Source organism: Prionailurus viverrinus, chromosome D3 (genome assembly GCF_022837055.1).
Source record: "Prionailurus viverrinus isolate Anna chromosome D3, UM_Priviv_1.0, whole genome shotgun sequence".
Lineage (NCBI taxonomy): Eukaryota > Metazoa > Chordata > Mammalia > Carnivora > Felidae > Prionailurus > Prionailurus viverrinus.
The window spans coordinates 95,295,515-95,309,633 of NC_062572.1; the positions used below are offsets into that span (position 1 = coordinate 95,295,515).

The 14,119-nt window shown below is 64.1% G+C and overlaps 1 protein-coding gene across 8 annotated transcripts in view; it reads left to right on the forward strand.

The window, feature by feature from the left end:
- Positions 1-14,119, forward strand: part of NFATC1 (nuclear factor of activated T cells 1) — a 110,986-nt gene that overhangs the window by 43,704 nt on the left and 53,163 nt on the right. For all 8 annotated transcript variants that reach the window (XR_007145726.1, XM_047827262.1, XM_047827258.1 and 5 more), the window contains exons 4-6: positions 1,336-1,538; positions 2,035-2,207; positions 3,811-3,951. Coding sequence is in view for 7 of the 8 variants with exons in the window: in XM_047827262.1 (XP_047683218.1) it covers positions 1,336-1,538; positions 2,035-2,207; positions 3,811-3,951 (517 nt within the window). In the remaining variant the exon portion in view is untranslated. The remainder of the gene's footprint in view (positions 1-1,335; positions 1,539-2,034; positions 2,208-3,810; positions 3,952-14,119) is intronic.

Sequence of the window (14,119 nt, forward strand, 5' to 3'; positions counted from 1 at the left end):
CTTTGTACCTTCTGGTGGCAGCTGACGAGTGTGCACCACTCGCGGGTGCCTCCGATTCCAGACAGAGCGGTGACGGGTGCAGACAGGAGCGAGCCCTTAGCCCAGGGCCTTTGATCGTCCGATGCTGTCTTGCTGGCCAGTGCCTGGTCCACCGAAGAGTCCGTGAAAATTACAACAGGCAGCCGCCTGCATCGCCCCAGAGGCCGGGGCTGTGCCTGGAGAGCCGCGGAGACCAACGTGAAAGACGCACACACGGTCGGCAGGAGCCAGCATGGGGACTGCGGGAGGTTCTGAAGGCCTCCTTCCCTGCTGGACGCCCTGTCCCCCGTGGAAGCTCTGTCCCCTTCTGGACACCCCATTCTTCTCTGGACGCCACCTCCCCCTCTGGACACCCCTCTGGACATCCCGTTCCCCTGTGGACATCCCATCCCCTCTGGACACCCCGTCCCCCTCTGGACGCCCGGGGACACTCCCAGGGACACTCTCCATCTGTTGGTCGGTGTTCGCTGCCTGTGCCTGGTCCCTGAGGGCACCTCTTCTGTCCCCATCATCAGGGCCTGTGCCGCTGGGCAGGTCCTCGGGGTGGGTGAGGTGACCTCATGGTGGACGTGTCACGGGGCAGAGGTGGAGCCTGGGCAGTGCCGCGGGTGCCCTCAGGCCCACCCTGCCCACGCCCCCTCCGCACGCGCCTTGTCTGCCCTGACCAGGTGCTCTGGCTCACTCACCAGGCGTGCGGCTCTCACGTCGTGCCCCGTGGGCGGGACGGCGAGGACGTGTGTCTGTCCTTCCGGGAGCTTCTCGGAGAACGGGCGGCCCCGGCCCCCCTGCACATTTGGAAGGACTGGTGGCATTTCCGTGCACCGGTCACTCGCGTCTGCGGACTATAATGTGCCGTCGGGACAGGTTGTTCAAGAAGCAGGACCCCAGCCTGCAGGCTGCGGGGCCTGAATTCCTCGGGAAAGGCCTCGCCCCGGGTGTCCGGTGGCACCAGCCACACACGGTCCTTACAACAGATGCTGGGCGGAGTGTAGATGGTGCTCACAAGCTGCCAGGGAGGAGGGTGCCGGCATGCGGGAGCGACTTAGCACTCAGCACCCGGCGTTCCCGTCGTCTGTCACGGAGCGGAGGGGGCGGGGGCGCGGAACGACTTAGCACTCAGCACCCGGCGTTCCCGTCGTCTGTCACGGAGCGGAGGGGGCGGGGGCGCGGAACGACTTAGCACCGAGCACCTGTTGCACAGTTTCCATTTGAATCAGCCTTCGCTTATAAAAATCTAACCGGTTCTGAGCAGTCTGCGTGCAGGGTGCTTGACGGGGGACCTTGTTCTGTCGCCAGCTACACGGCTACTTGGAGAACGAGCCGCTCACGCTACAGCTGTTCATCGGGACCGCTGACGACCGCCTGCTGAGACCCCACGCCTTCTACCAGGTGCATCGGATCACGGGCAAGACCGTGTCCACCACCAGTCACGAGGCCATCCTGTCCAACACCAAAGTCCTGGAGATCCCGCTGCTGCCGGAGAACAACATGAGAGCCATGTGAGCTGCGCCCGCGGGGCTGGGGTGCTGGGGGCCGGCTCGGGGGTGTGGCCTGCGTGCCCTTCCCTCCTCTGCATCTCTGCCCTCCGCTTAACACCTGGGCAAACCCCAAACATTTGTGGCGGTGGATTTGCTCCAGGGCGCCGGGCGCCGTGGGCCTTGCGCTTGGACGGTTCGGTCCCCCGCTGTCAGCGTGCCCCCGTGCCTGATTCTCCTCCTGAGCGCGACGCCCGTTCATTCCTGAACACGGCCACCACCAAGGTGCACGGGCCAAGGGGCAAAGTCAGGCCTGCTCGCTAGTTCCAAGGGACTGACCCGTAAACTGAGGACTGACCTCCTGCGGGAGTAGGGCCTCCGTTCACAGCCTCCCGTCCTCCTCCTGCCCGCACGTGGCTCCTAGGGTCTCGCGCGGACGGTGGGCCTCTCGAGGGCAGGGTGGGACGCCCTGGGCCTTGCCCCAGGGACTGAAAGACGGTCTGACCCTTGTTTCCGGCAGCGTGGACTGCGCCGGGATCCTGAAGCTCAGAAACTCGGACATCGAGCTGCGCAAAGGGGAGACAGACATCGGGAGAAAGAACACCAGGGTGAGGCTGGTCTTCCGGGTCCACATCCCGCAGCCCAACGGCCGGACGCTGTCCCTGCAAGTGGCCTCGAACCCCATCGAGTGCTGTGAGTAGCGGAGCTGGCCCCGTGCCACACGCCCTCCCGTCTGTGACCTCGCATAGACTTTTCCCATCAAGTGTGCCCATACCGATGTGCAGCTGCTCTGCTCCCCACCTCTCGTGGGTCGTCCCCCGAGGCCCTGACCTCTCTGGCATTCAGGTTCACGGGCTCCGCCCGCCCTGCTCCTCGCACCCGCGGGGATCACAGAGAGGAGAGTTTGTCCTGAACCCCTGAGATGGGTGCTCTCGCCCCATTCGAGCAAATCCCTAGGTTTTCAGAAACCTGAGCGGTGGGGTTGGGGCGTCTGGTCCACTGGGCTGAGCAAACCTGTTTCTCAGTCCTTGTATGACAAGCCCATCTTCCCCGGCAGCTCCTGGCTTTCCGTCGTCTTGTCTTCCAGCCTTGGGCCTGAGTCCTGTGCTCCTGCGGGGGCTCGGCCGCGGCAAGGGGTCAGGGTCCTCCGGCAGATGAGGTCGTTGGCGGACGCCCCACGAACGCCTGTCCTCAGCACGGCTTCTTTCCTGGGCCTGGGGGTGGGTCACCGGGAAGCATTCTGTAGGCCTGCCACACCCACTGGCCGCTGCCGGAACGTCACCTTTTTAGGGCCCGTCTTCTCTCACCCGGTCGTGGCTGTCTCAGGACACTTACCCGTGTCCCTGGCTCACCTGCCCGCCCATCTCAGTGGGGGTGTCTGGGTTTGGTTCCCTCACCTCAGCCCCCGGGGACCCCGTCCCCCTGATGGCTGTCTCATGACCCCTGTGTGGAGCCCCACGGACACCTGTCCCCACGCCTTGGCGTGGCCTGTGGGTTAGCTGCAGGCGGCTCCACGTGTCTGAAGTGTGGCCTCCTCCCTCGGGCCCACTGGTTGGGTGAGAATGCATAGTGGCCAGGGAAGTGGCCACTATTTGTGCCCGGAACAGCCTCGGTTCCCCCCGCCCCCGCCCCGCCGCCGCCCCACGTCCTGTGCTTTCCAGACGGCTTGACTCCTCATGCTCAACGCCTTGCTGCCTGGCCTTGTCCCAGCAGACCCCCGCCTCTCTTGTCCGCCACTCCTGGCTGTGACAGAGCCTCCACCGCGAGACCCCACCCCTCAGTTCACGCTGGGCCCGCTCCCCCACGGCGCCCAGGGTGGGGTCTCGTGGTGGCTCCCAGCTTCCAAAGCCCACACCCCGTTCCCACCATGACAGGGTGTCCCGAGGGGGGGTTCCTTACCCGGGGCGGTGTGTCCTATCCAAGCAGAGGCCGGGGTCACCCCGGGGGGCCGGCACGTTCACCGCACAGAGGCACGCACTCAGACTGCACAGACTGCACGTGTGTGCACGCACCACTGAAGTCGCGATCTTTGCGCACACACGAGCTGATGCGCCTTCGCCCCTGTGTGTGCGTCATCACGCGGACCTGCCCTGGAGCAGCAGCTGTGAGGGCGACCAGCTGTCGCGTGCGGTCGCCCTGTGTTCCGAGTGCGTGATGCCCCCCCACCAAACCCCGAGGAGCCCGTGGGAAGGGCCCGTTCCTGACCAGCCGGCTGACCCTGGGGCGGCCTCCCGGGGCTGTGGCACGAGGTGGGGCCGGGGCTCCAGCTCATTCCCCCTGTTGTGACCCCGCGCAGCCCAGCGGTCGGCCCAGGAGCTGCCCCTCGTGGAGAAGCAGAGCGCGGCCAGCTGCCCCGTCCTCGGCGGGAAGAAGATGGTCCTGTCCGGCCATAACTTTCTGCAAGACTCCAAGGTCATTTTCGTGGAGAAAGCACCAGGTATCTCCTCTATAACAGACTGTCCGCGTGTTTCCCGCTTTTGCCGCCGGGGTGGGGGGTGGCTCCCAGGGGCGGAGCGGGGCCGCTCTGGGGTCTCCACGCCGCACAGCAGGAGCAGATCACCGAGCTCTGGGTCAAGGCCTGTCCTTAACGTGGCCCACATCAGCGGGTGTGGGGCCGCCCCCTGCTCCCTGGCCGTGGCGGGCCCTTGGCCTGGCCCGGGCACACGTCTGCTTCCTGGCATTGGGTGGCTGCTGCTCAGGCCGTCTCGGGAGGCGCTGTTCTGCCCTGTGTAGATGATGGCTTCTCGTGTCAGAATCACCGCCTTGGGAGGTGAACATCCTGATGCTCAGTGGCCGCAGCGGCCGTGGGACCCGCACTTGGCTCGGCGGCCTCCCCACACCCCCGTGGCGTCCTTCAGGCCCCAGAGATGCAGAGGCAGGTGCTGCTGTGGGCTCCCAGCCGTGGTGTGGTGTGTGTGTGTGTGTGTGTGTGTGTGTGTGTGTAGACTGCTGGGTGGCAGGTGTAGTCCTCCGCATGCAGAGCGGAGCCCAGGTGTGCGGCAGGGCGGATGTAGGTGTGTGCACGCCCGCCCCGCCCCAGGAGAGGCCTCTGGGCGCTCATGAGAGTAAAGCAAGGCGGGGGGGGGGGGGGGGGGGGGGGCAGGTGACAGTGCGTGTGGCCGGTCCCTCCGGAAGCTCTGGGCAGCTGTGGTTTGGAGGCCGGTCCCCATTGAGCTGGCCAGGCAAGTGCCCCCCACGGTGCTGCCACCGCTGGGCTGCAGGGGGTCGCGCCCCCGCTCAGAGTTTTCCAGAGAGCACGGCTGCAGGACCCACGCTGATGCCAGAAGCCACAGCGGTGCCCCGCGTCCACAATGGGGTCTTGATTTTGTGCAGGAGGCTTAAGTGCCTCCATCAAAACGGGCCGGCAGGTCCTGTGTGCTCAGCTTGTGCCCGTGTAATCACGCATGTGATTGGAAAATGTTGTGAATTATGGAGAAAATCGGACCGAATGTGGTGATGATGAGGAGAATTTGCATTGCTGGACACTGTTTTTCGGAGGAGGCTAATTTTGAAACGATTTAACCTTTTGAGCTTAAACACACGCGAGTACGTGTGGGGGAGGGTCGCCAGGCGCTGTGCTGCGACTTGGCCTGAGTCACTGCTTTTCTGGCGGCTGCACAAGTCCACGCGGCTTTCTTCTTCCTTCCTGAACAGTCGTCACCTTGGCACCACGGCAGGACCTTCGGGTGCCTCCTGGGTGCTCCCCGCCTGGTGGGCACCGTGTGGCTTCTTTGGCGGGGCGGGATTCACCGCCCGGCCGTCCTGATCGGCCCCCGCGTGCGTATCCACTCCAGGGCCTCGCGTGCCGCGTGGAGGCTGGCTGCGTGGGGCCCTCCCCTTCCCCCTCCCGTGGCAGCCGGCGAGACGTGGGTGTGGGTGGTGACGTGGTCACAGCCTGTGGCCACCACCAGCAGGTGTAAACACTGTGCTTTCACGTCTGGACGCTGTCGGTGGCTGTGTGTTCGTATTTAAGAAGACGGCTTGCGCGTTCACACGTGTACGTGAAAGTCACGTTTTCAAAAGAGAACGTTCTTTCACCTTTGACTCCAGGCACAGGTGGCCATTGTGCCACTCCTAACGCATCCCGATGCCCACTGCAGCCGTAACTGGGCTTTTCTTAGTTGATTTTTTGGAGATACCGCTAAAGCCAATTTAGGTTAGGGCCGAGCTGTTCTCTAGGCTTCCGATGAGGTCACTGCCCTGTTGTGAAGTTCAGTCCCTAAACCACCAAGGCCGGAATGTGAGCGGAGAGACCTTGTTGTGGGAGTCCTGAACGCGGGCACTGTTCTCCCAGCCGCTGGGGCGTCTCCGGGGCGCCCCCAGCCCCTGCACCAGCAACCCAGACCTTTCTGAGGGTTTCACGGGGCAGTTCCTGCCTGGCGGGCCAGCCACAGCGGCTACGCCTCCATGAGAGAAGGGGGTTGGAGAAGGGTCTCGTGGCACCTGTGGCAAGAGCAGTAGTCAGTGCACGGGAGCCAGGCGTCCCGGTAGGTGGCTCTGGGCCTCCGGTGGGCGTCAGCGGGTCCCTAGGGGCAGCCCGGGCAGGATGAGGGGCTGCAGGGACATCAGGATGTCACACAGGACGTGACAGCACAGAGCTCTGGCCGCGTACGTGATGATGCTTTCCAGAAGAGCCCTGTAGTTTTGGGGGGGGGGGGGCCTTTACTGTGTTTTGCAAAAGGCCCCGGGGTTAGAAGAGCCTTTCCTTTGAGGACTGGGGTCAGTGGCCGTGGCTCGCACGTGAGACGGCGCTGCTGAGTGTGTGAAAACCTGAACGCACTTACCCGGCGGGGCCGAGAGTCCAGTGCTGGACGGCTGCGTCGAGGGCTCGCCTGCGGACATCGTGGACATCCCCGTGCGGGAGTGAGACACTGACCGGCCCTCTCCCCCCATCCCTGGCAGTGAAGATCTCTGGAGCTGCCCTCAGCGGTGTGGATCGAGCATGTATTTGAACACGCGTGTGAACGTTTGAATCAGCCCAGAGGACCCTCACGTGTCCCACACGTGTGAAGACGTCGCGTGGAACGTGAACTCGCTCTGCTCTGGAGGCAGGGCTGAGGTGCCAAAGCCAAACGTGTCACTGGTTTGGACGTGCCAGATCGCGTCCCTGACACCGGGGCTGCAGGTGGCTCCGAGCGGGCTCCTGCCTGTTCCGCGGTGATTCCTGAAAACCGCAAACAGAGCCTGTTTCGGCTTCTTGGCCGCACAGCAGACCTCACCCAGACTTAGAGGCTTCAAGAACAAGCCCTTCCTTTGCTGGCAGTTGTGTGGACTGGACTCAGCCCGTGGCCGCGCCCGTGGCCCCCGTGGGCTGGCAGGTCGGCTGTGTTCTGTCTGCATGGTCTCGGGGCCCCGCCTGACGTCCTTAGCTGCTGCCACGCCCACACGTGGGGCCTCTGAGGTGTAAACGTGGAAGGCAGTTCATCGGGTCGCGGTGTGAGCACCCTTCAATGCTGGATCGCTCCCTCGAAACCTCTTCGTGGGGCACTCAGACGCCCCCCCCCCCCCACAAGGCCCCAAGCCCCAGGTGGCTCTGCTGGTCTCTCCCATCAGCGGCTCCTCCTGGGCTGAGCCGCCGGCCAGTGGGTGCTCTGGGAGGCGGCACACGTCCCACACCTGCTCCCGGGTGGGGGATGGGCAGAGGGGCTCTTGATGGGTGCACCCGGTGGACTGGACGGTCCGTGGGGGCGGCAGCGGCCCCCACGCCCGTTCTGGGCCCGTCCGGCAGTGGGCAGGGAAGGCGCTCAGCGGGCGGTGAGCCTGAATCCCCGGGCCCCGCCCCCGGCTGCACCTGCACACGCCCCTTTGTGGTCCTCACCAACCTGCTTCTGAACACCCCTGATCCTGGTGCTGTTGTGAATAAAGTCCTTTCGGGGGTCCGGGTTCAAGGTGGAGAGGCTTGTGGGAGGGAGGGGGCTGCGGGGTCAGCACACCTCCCTCCCACGGGTCGGAGATGTGTCCGTTTGCTCCAGAAGTAGGACAATGGCCACTTTGCTGGAAGAGGGTTCTTTGGGTGCATCCTGGGGGCTGAGTGTGGAGGGGGAAGTGTGGGCCCCTGGCCCGTGGGCTCCCTGAGCTGTCCGTCCTGGGCCTGCGTGTGTGTGCGTGTGGCACGGCTCACTCCTCACCTGTGCCTCCCGGACGCTCTCAGACCATCGGCACAGACGATTTCGTGTTCACGGGCGAGGCTTCAGGCCGTGGCCCAGAGCAGCGGAAATCTCACCTCCCAGCAGAGGGGGTGTGGGGGCCTTAGGTGATGTTTCTTTTTAAGTATGCACCCGGTCGCAGTACAGGCCTGGACTCCAGCGGCCGGTTTAGGAGTGGTGTGTGCAGGGTGCCTGTGTCAGGGCGTGTGTGAGCAGGTGTGCGTGTGTCAGCGTGTGTGAGCGAGCAGGTGTGTGTCGGCATGTGTGAGCAGGTGTGCGTGTCAGCCTGTGTGAGTGAGCAAGTGTACGTCGGGGGTGTGTGTGTGTGAGGTGCGTGTGCCTGTGTGTGAGCCCGTGTGTGTCAGAACGTGTGTGAGTGAGCCCGTGTGTGTCGGTGTATGTGAGGTGTGTGTGTCAGTGTGTGAGAGCCCGTGTGTGTCAGGGTGTGTGTGTGTCAGCGTGTGTGAGTGAGCAGGTGTGTGTCAGGGTGTGTGTGAGCAGGTGTGTCAGAACGTGTGAGTGAGCCCGTGTGTGTTGGTGTATGTGAGGTGTGTGTGTCAGTGTGTGAGAGCCTGTGTGTGTCAGGGTGTGTGTGTGAGCGGGTATGTGTGTGTCAGCGTGTGTGAGCGAGCAGGTGTGTGTCAGGGTGGGTGTGAGCAGGTATGTGTGTCAGTGTGAGTGAGCCCGTGTGTCAGGGCATGTGTGTGAGCAGGTGTGCGTGTGTCAGCGTGTGTGAGCGAGCAGGTGTGTGTCAGGGTGTGTGTGAGCAGGTGTGTGTCAGTGTGTGAGCCCATGTGTGTCAGAACGTGTGAGTGAGCCCGTGTGTGTTGGTGTATGTGAGGTGTGTGTGTCAGTGTGTGAGAGCCTGTGTGTGTCAGGGTGTGTGTGTGAGCAGGTATGTGTGTGTCAGCGTGTGTGAGCGAGCAGGTATGTATTGGTGTGTGAGAGCAGGTGTGTGTGTCAGTGTGAGCCCGTGTGTCAGGGCATGTGTGTGAGCAGGTGTGCGTGTGTCAGCGTGTGTGAGTGAGCAGGTGTGTGTCAGGGTGTGTGAGTGAGCAAGTGTGCGTTGGGGTGTGTGTGTGAGGTGTGTGTGTCAGTGTGTGTGAGCCCGTGTGTGTCAGAGCATGTGTCAGTGAGCAGGTGTGTGTTTCAGTGTGTGTGAGCCCGTGTGTGTCAGAATGTGAGTGAGCTCGTGTGTGTCAGGGCATGTGTGTGAGCAGGTGTGCGTGTGTCAGCGTGTGTGAGTGAGCAGGTGTGTGTCAGCGTGCGTGTGGGAGCAGGTGTGTGTGAGCCCGTGTGTGTCAGAACGTGTGTGAGTGAGCCCGTGTGTGTCAGGGCATGTGTGTGAGCAGGTATGCGTGTGTTAGGGTGTGTGTGAGTTCACGTATGTGGTCCGTGGGTGTGGGTGTGAGAGGGGGCCGTGTGTATGTGACGAGCCTCCTGTTGTCCTGGGGTGTGGCCGCCCCCCCCCCCCCCCCGCCCCCGAACCGCACAGCGTGGCAGTGACAGTGTCGGGAGCCCTGGGTGCCCACTGCTGGGCAGAGCCTGCAGGGTCGTGTTCCGCTCCCTCTGGTGGTGGCAGCCACGCCTCCTCCTCTGCCCTGCGCTGTGGCCATGGCTGCGGGGCTTCTGGTCCCACTAGCTTGGTGTGTTGGTTCTGAAGCTTTTCCGGAAATTTCCCAGGTACGGATGCCTCCAGCCGGCGGTGCGGCTCGCATGCCCGCAGGTCATGACTTGGCGAGAAAGAAAAGGGTCTCCTGGCGTGGACGTGGGAGGGACGGGAGGACGGCCGTCCACACGGACAGCCACTGCCACCTTGCTCCTCTGTGTCAGCGTGCCGAGAGGGTGATGTCAGGCAAGTGTTCTCGGGCAGCCTCTGCGGTGAGAGTCCCGCGGGCCTGGGGGCCCACGCGGGCACCGGCGTCCCCGCACGACGTCACCTGTGACCGTTCCCAGGGCTGGTGGTTCTGGAAGGTGCCCGTCTCCGCTGAGCAGAAGGAAAGCAGCAGACCGGAGGGAGCGCCGTGCTGTGAAGGGTTTTTCCTTACGCTGCGGCCTTGGACTTGAACGCTGGCCCCACGGTTACACTGAGACGTTTTGAGTGGTCTCAGGAGGAGCCCAGCCGGAGAGGAAAGTCAGCTGGGAGCGTGGCCGGTGCCACAGGGCAGCCGGTCCCAGACTCACCCTTCTCCTGGCTCAGCTTCCCTCTGCTGATGTCCCGGGAGGCGACCTGATGCCCGTGGGGAGACACGGCTGCAGCCCAGCCCGGCGGGCCTTCCGTTCCCCTGCAGGGCTGTCCTGTGGGGTCCCGCCATGGTCTCTGGGGTCCACACCCCAGGGATAGGGGCGGCCAGTGGAGGCTCGGTGTGACCTCTGTGCCTTTCCCAGTCCTTCCTGGGGCCTGGTGACCCCAGCACTGGAGGGCCCGTCCGCAGTCCCCCACGGGGCTCCCCAAGCCAGCCCAGAGGCCTTGCGTCCCTGCCGTGAGAAGGTTGTCACCGAAACTTCTTTTCTCTGGGCTGGTGACCAGTCTTTCCCTGAGGTCTGTGCCAAACCACGCCCAGCCCCCCACCTCCGATTCGGCACCCCGGGGACATCCAGGACGTGGGCACACGTCCCTCTGAAGCGGGGAGGGAGGCAACTGGAGGCACCTGGGGGGGTGGCAGCTTCCCACCTCAGTCTTGGTGGGAAGGGGAAGGGCACGGGAGGGGGCAGGTGTCGAGAGTGTGAAGCTGGACGGAGGGGGACCGGCTGCCTCTGCTTCCTCCGAAGGCCGCCTTGGAGCATGCCGCACGCAGCCCTTGCTCGACTTCTGTCTTGCGTTCGCTTTGCTGAGACACAGCTCACAGAGCACACAGCTCAGCCACTTAAAGTTCAATGGCTTTTGGTGTGTTCAGAGCCAGGCAGCCACCCTGCTAATTCCAGAAATTCCCCAAAGAGACTTTACCTGTTAGCCGTTAACCCCGTTCTCCCCAGCCTGGCCGATTCAGAGCTGACTTCCGTCCCCGTGGCTCTGCCTGCCCCGGACGCCGCCCTGGAAGGACAGGGCCTTGCTGTGCGTAGCTCCTCGCGCCCACAAAGAGCGCGCGTCAGGACTCTGTCCCCTTTAAGGCTGGGTGGCTTCCTGTCTTGTGGATAGATGGCGTGCTTAGCTTCCTGCAGTGGCCGGACTCTGGGGTTGTGCCCACCTCTTGGCCCGTGTGCTCCAGTGACCGCCTGTGCACGCGTGGGCCCCCTTCCTGGGGCACGCACCCAGGAATCCCACGTTCGGCCACGTGAGGAAAGCCCAGGCTGAGCCCCAGGCCGATGGGTGATTTCCTTCTCACTCTGGAGTCTTCTGCAGGAAGCAGGCTGGTCGGAGCAGCTCTGGGGGCGCCCCAGGGTGTGAGGCCTGGAGGGGTTTGGGGGGCCTGGGGGGGATGAAGACAAGCTGTGTGGGGACCCTCCCGCTGACCGGAACAACCCCGGAGCCCCCCGCCCTGGCCGGCCCCGACTGCTCCGGGGTCCGGGTGCCGTCTCCCCCGTGGCACCCACGGGAGTGCAGAGGGACCTCCTGTTTGCACCCCGCTCGCTGCTTTTCCTGCCAGCTGGCAGCCCGGGGACAGGGCGCTGCGGTGCTGGTCCGCGCCTGTCTGGGCTGAGCCCGCTCCCAGAGCCGGCAGCCAGGCGCGGAGGGGACCGTGTGCGCGGCCAAGGGCCCCAGGGAACGAGGTCCCGCCACTCAGGCGCGGGGTCCTTCCGACGGGGGCTCCGTGCTGTTTCCATTCTGGCCGTCGGCCAACGCTGTGACTCGGTCGAAAGCCAGTCACGGGTGTCTGCGCCTCCTGTGTGCCGGGGACTCGAGTGTGCCTCCGGAAAGCAGCCGCTGCTCCCGCGGAGGCCGGGGACCTCCACGTGTGGCCCCGTCCTCCCCGAGCCGCCCCGGGAGGTGTGTGACTAAGAGCCGTGCTGTGGAAGCCTCGGGGCGGGTGTGGTGGGGAAGCCTTTCCGATGACTCACGAGGCAGGGAGTTCCCTAATGGTTTGGAACATTTTTCCTTCTGGGCTTGCGCACAGTTTCCCCGCTGAGGCCCGCGGAGCTCTTGATAAGGCCGCAGCTCCGAGGCCGTGCGGCACCCGCCTACCCCGTGCAGGCTGAGGCTGTGCTCAGCCAAGGAGGACGCCCCGAGGCCGGACGGCAGGGCCCCACGCCCCCAGCTCGGGTGGGGGGGCGGGGGGGGGGCCACCGGCGACGGGGTCCTGCTGGCACCCTGCCCCCGGGAACCTGTCCGTGATGATCAGCCACGCTGAGTGGCCGCGAAGCTGCCATCCTGATACACAAGCGGACGGCCACTCGTTTAGGGCCCTTAGTGGAAACAGAGGGACCACGACGTGCTTGTCCCCATGGGCTGTGATTCAAACAGACACGAAGACTCAGGGAAAACAGGGCCAGAGCCCTGGGCCTTTGAGACCGCTGGTTCCCGCCCTGCGGGGTCTCCAGAAGCCCGGCTTTAACCAGCGTGTCCGGATGGGCCTATACTCTGTTAGTGCGTGACTCTCGGGATCGGTGTCTGGGAAAGCTGACACGCGGCGTGCACGGTGGACCGTGTGGCTCGCCGACCCCGGGCAGCCGCTCTGACGGGGGGACCCTGCCCCTAGGCTCAGGAGGGGCTGGAGGGGCCGGAGGAGGCCTCTGCTGGAGCGCTTTCTTGGCCGGCGGGCCCCACAGAGCCTTCCGTCGGTTTCCTTATTCGGATGAGCCTGCAAGGTGTTCACAGGGAGGCCGAGTCTGGTCTGACCCCTCCTGGAGGACAGATGGGGTGCTCGGCCTCCTTGTTGCCGTGTCCCTGGCCCCTCATGGGCCTCGACCTCCCTCTTGCCCCCTGTGTGCTCTCTGCGCCTCGACAGGAGGCCTGGCCACACTCGAGAATTCCTCAGGGAAACTCGAGCCATGGTTACCACCAACGGGCAGAGACTGGGCAGTGGCCAGGTTTGTCCCCGCTTGTGACTCCCACAGCTGCGTCCCTCTGAAGTTGTTTTAAGAGGCACAGGAACATAGGAGCTGCGCTTACAGGAAGAGTAATTTTGATTACCTTAAGCAAGCAGCGGGTGGGGACCCTGCCCACGGGGCCAAGGCCCGTCTGGCCTGCACGGCCCGGACGAGCCTGCCCCGTCCCCGAGCTCGGCCCCTGGAGCCGCATCCCTGGCTCACACCAGCTCGGGACCTTCCGCCAGCTCAGGGACCGGGGTTCACAGAGATGCTTCCGCACCCGTGCCGTGGGCTCACGGGGCTCCAGAAAGTTAGCTGCTTTGTGGGTCTTGATGCCTTTAAGAACAGCAGAGTGTATTTTTAGTTTCCTGTTATGTTTTTCTGGAGGAGACGTGGATGCTGCTCCCTTGGGCCGCTGGTCTGCATTTTATCACCGAGTGGGTTCATCTGGTGGGTAATTTGTGCTGGGACTTCAGGCGTCCCGAGAGGCTGGTGTGGTCCTGGCACACAGACGCTGCTCCGGGCTCTGTGTGACTCACATTTCCTCCCTCTGTCTCCACCCTCCACCCCTGCCCGCCCGCACTGTGAGGCAGAAAAAGGAGATTTTGTCTACTTTATTTATAATTTCTGAATCGTAACACACGTACATCTCTTCTTTGAAACCAGAATGGGAGCGGGAACTGTGGCTGGCTGTAACTGTTTGGGGACAGACTTCACAGGAGATGGGGAGGAGGGAGGTCTCAGCAGGAGACGGACAGCTGTTAATTCCAAGTAACCACCCCGCCGGGCCCCGTCGCGCTGGCCAGCCATCGAGGGGCTTCCAGAGGCCAAGAGCTCGGTTTGCAGTCGTTCTTGCCAGTGGGCTTCTCGAAGCCCCCTCCCTCCAGGCCTGGCCCACGGGACATTGAGCCCTTTCAAGGCCCATCGGGAGCCTTTCTACCTTTTTTTTAAAACACGCAAACGGCCGTTGGGGCAAGGTTAGAAATACCACGCTCTGCGTTTCTATATCCTGACGTGGCGAGAAGCGGTCACAGAAAGGATTCTCTCGCTCAGCCAGCAGCTACTCTGAGCAGAGGCGGGATCGTGGCTCCCGGGCCCCGACTCGTTACTCAGATAACTCTGCTCCCAGAACGCACGCGGTAACCAGGTCTATGCTTCCCGCCGGTGCACCTGGAGCTGGAGCCGGCGGGTCTGAGAGCCAGGACACCGCCTGGGTCCAGGTCCGGAGATCACGCGCCGTTTACCGGCTCACCGGCACGTCTCCTGTGTTCACGAGCCCTCCCGTGGGTGCCGTGGGGCCGGGGCGGCGAGCCTGTGGATGTGGGCAGGGTGGGTTTCGGGACGCTCGCTGCCCGGGGCTCCCTCCCACGGAGCCCGGGGTCTTCGGGCTCCACAAGGCTCCTTGCCCCCGCGTGTGGGCCTAGCGCGTCCTCTCCGGTGGCAACGCTCACATGACGTTTTGCTCTTGCGCATTAGCAGCCAGCACGGTGC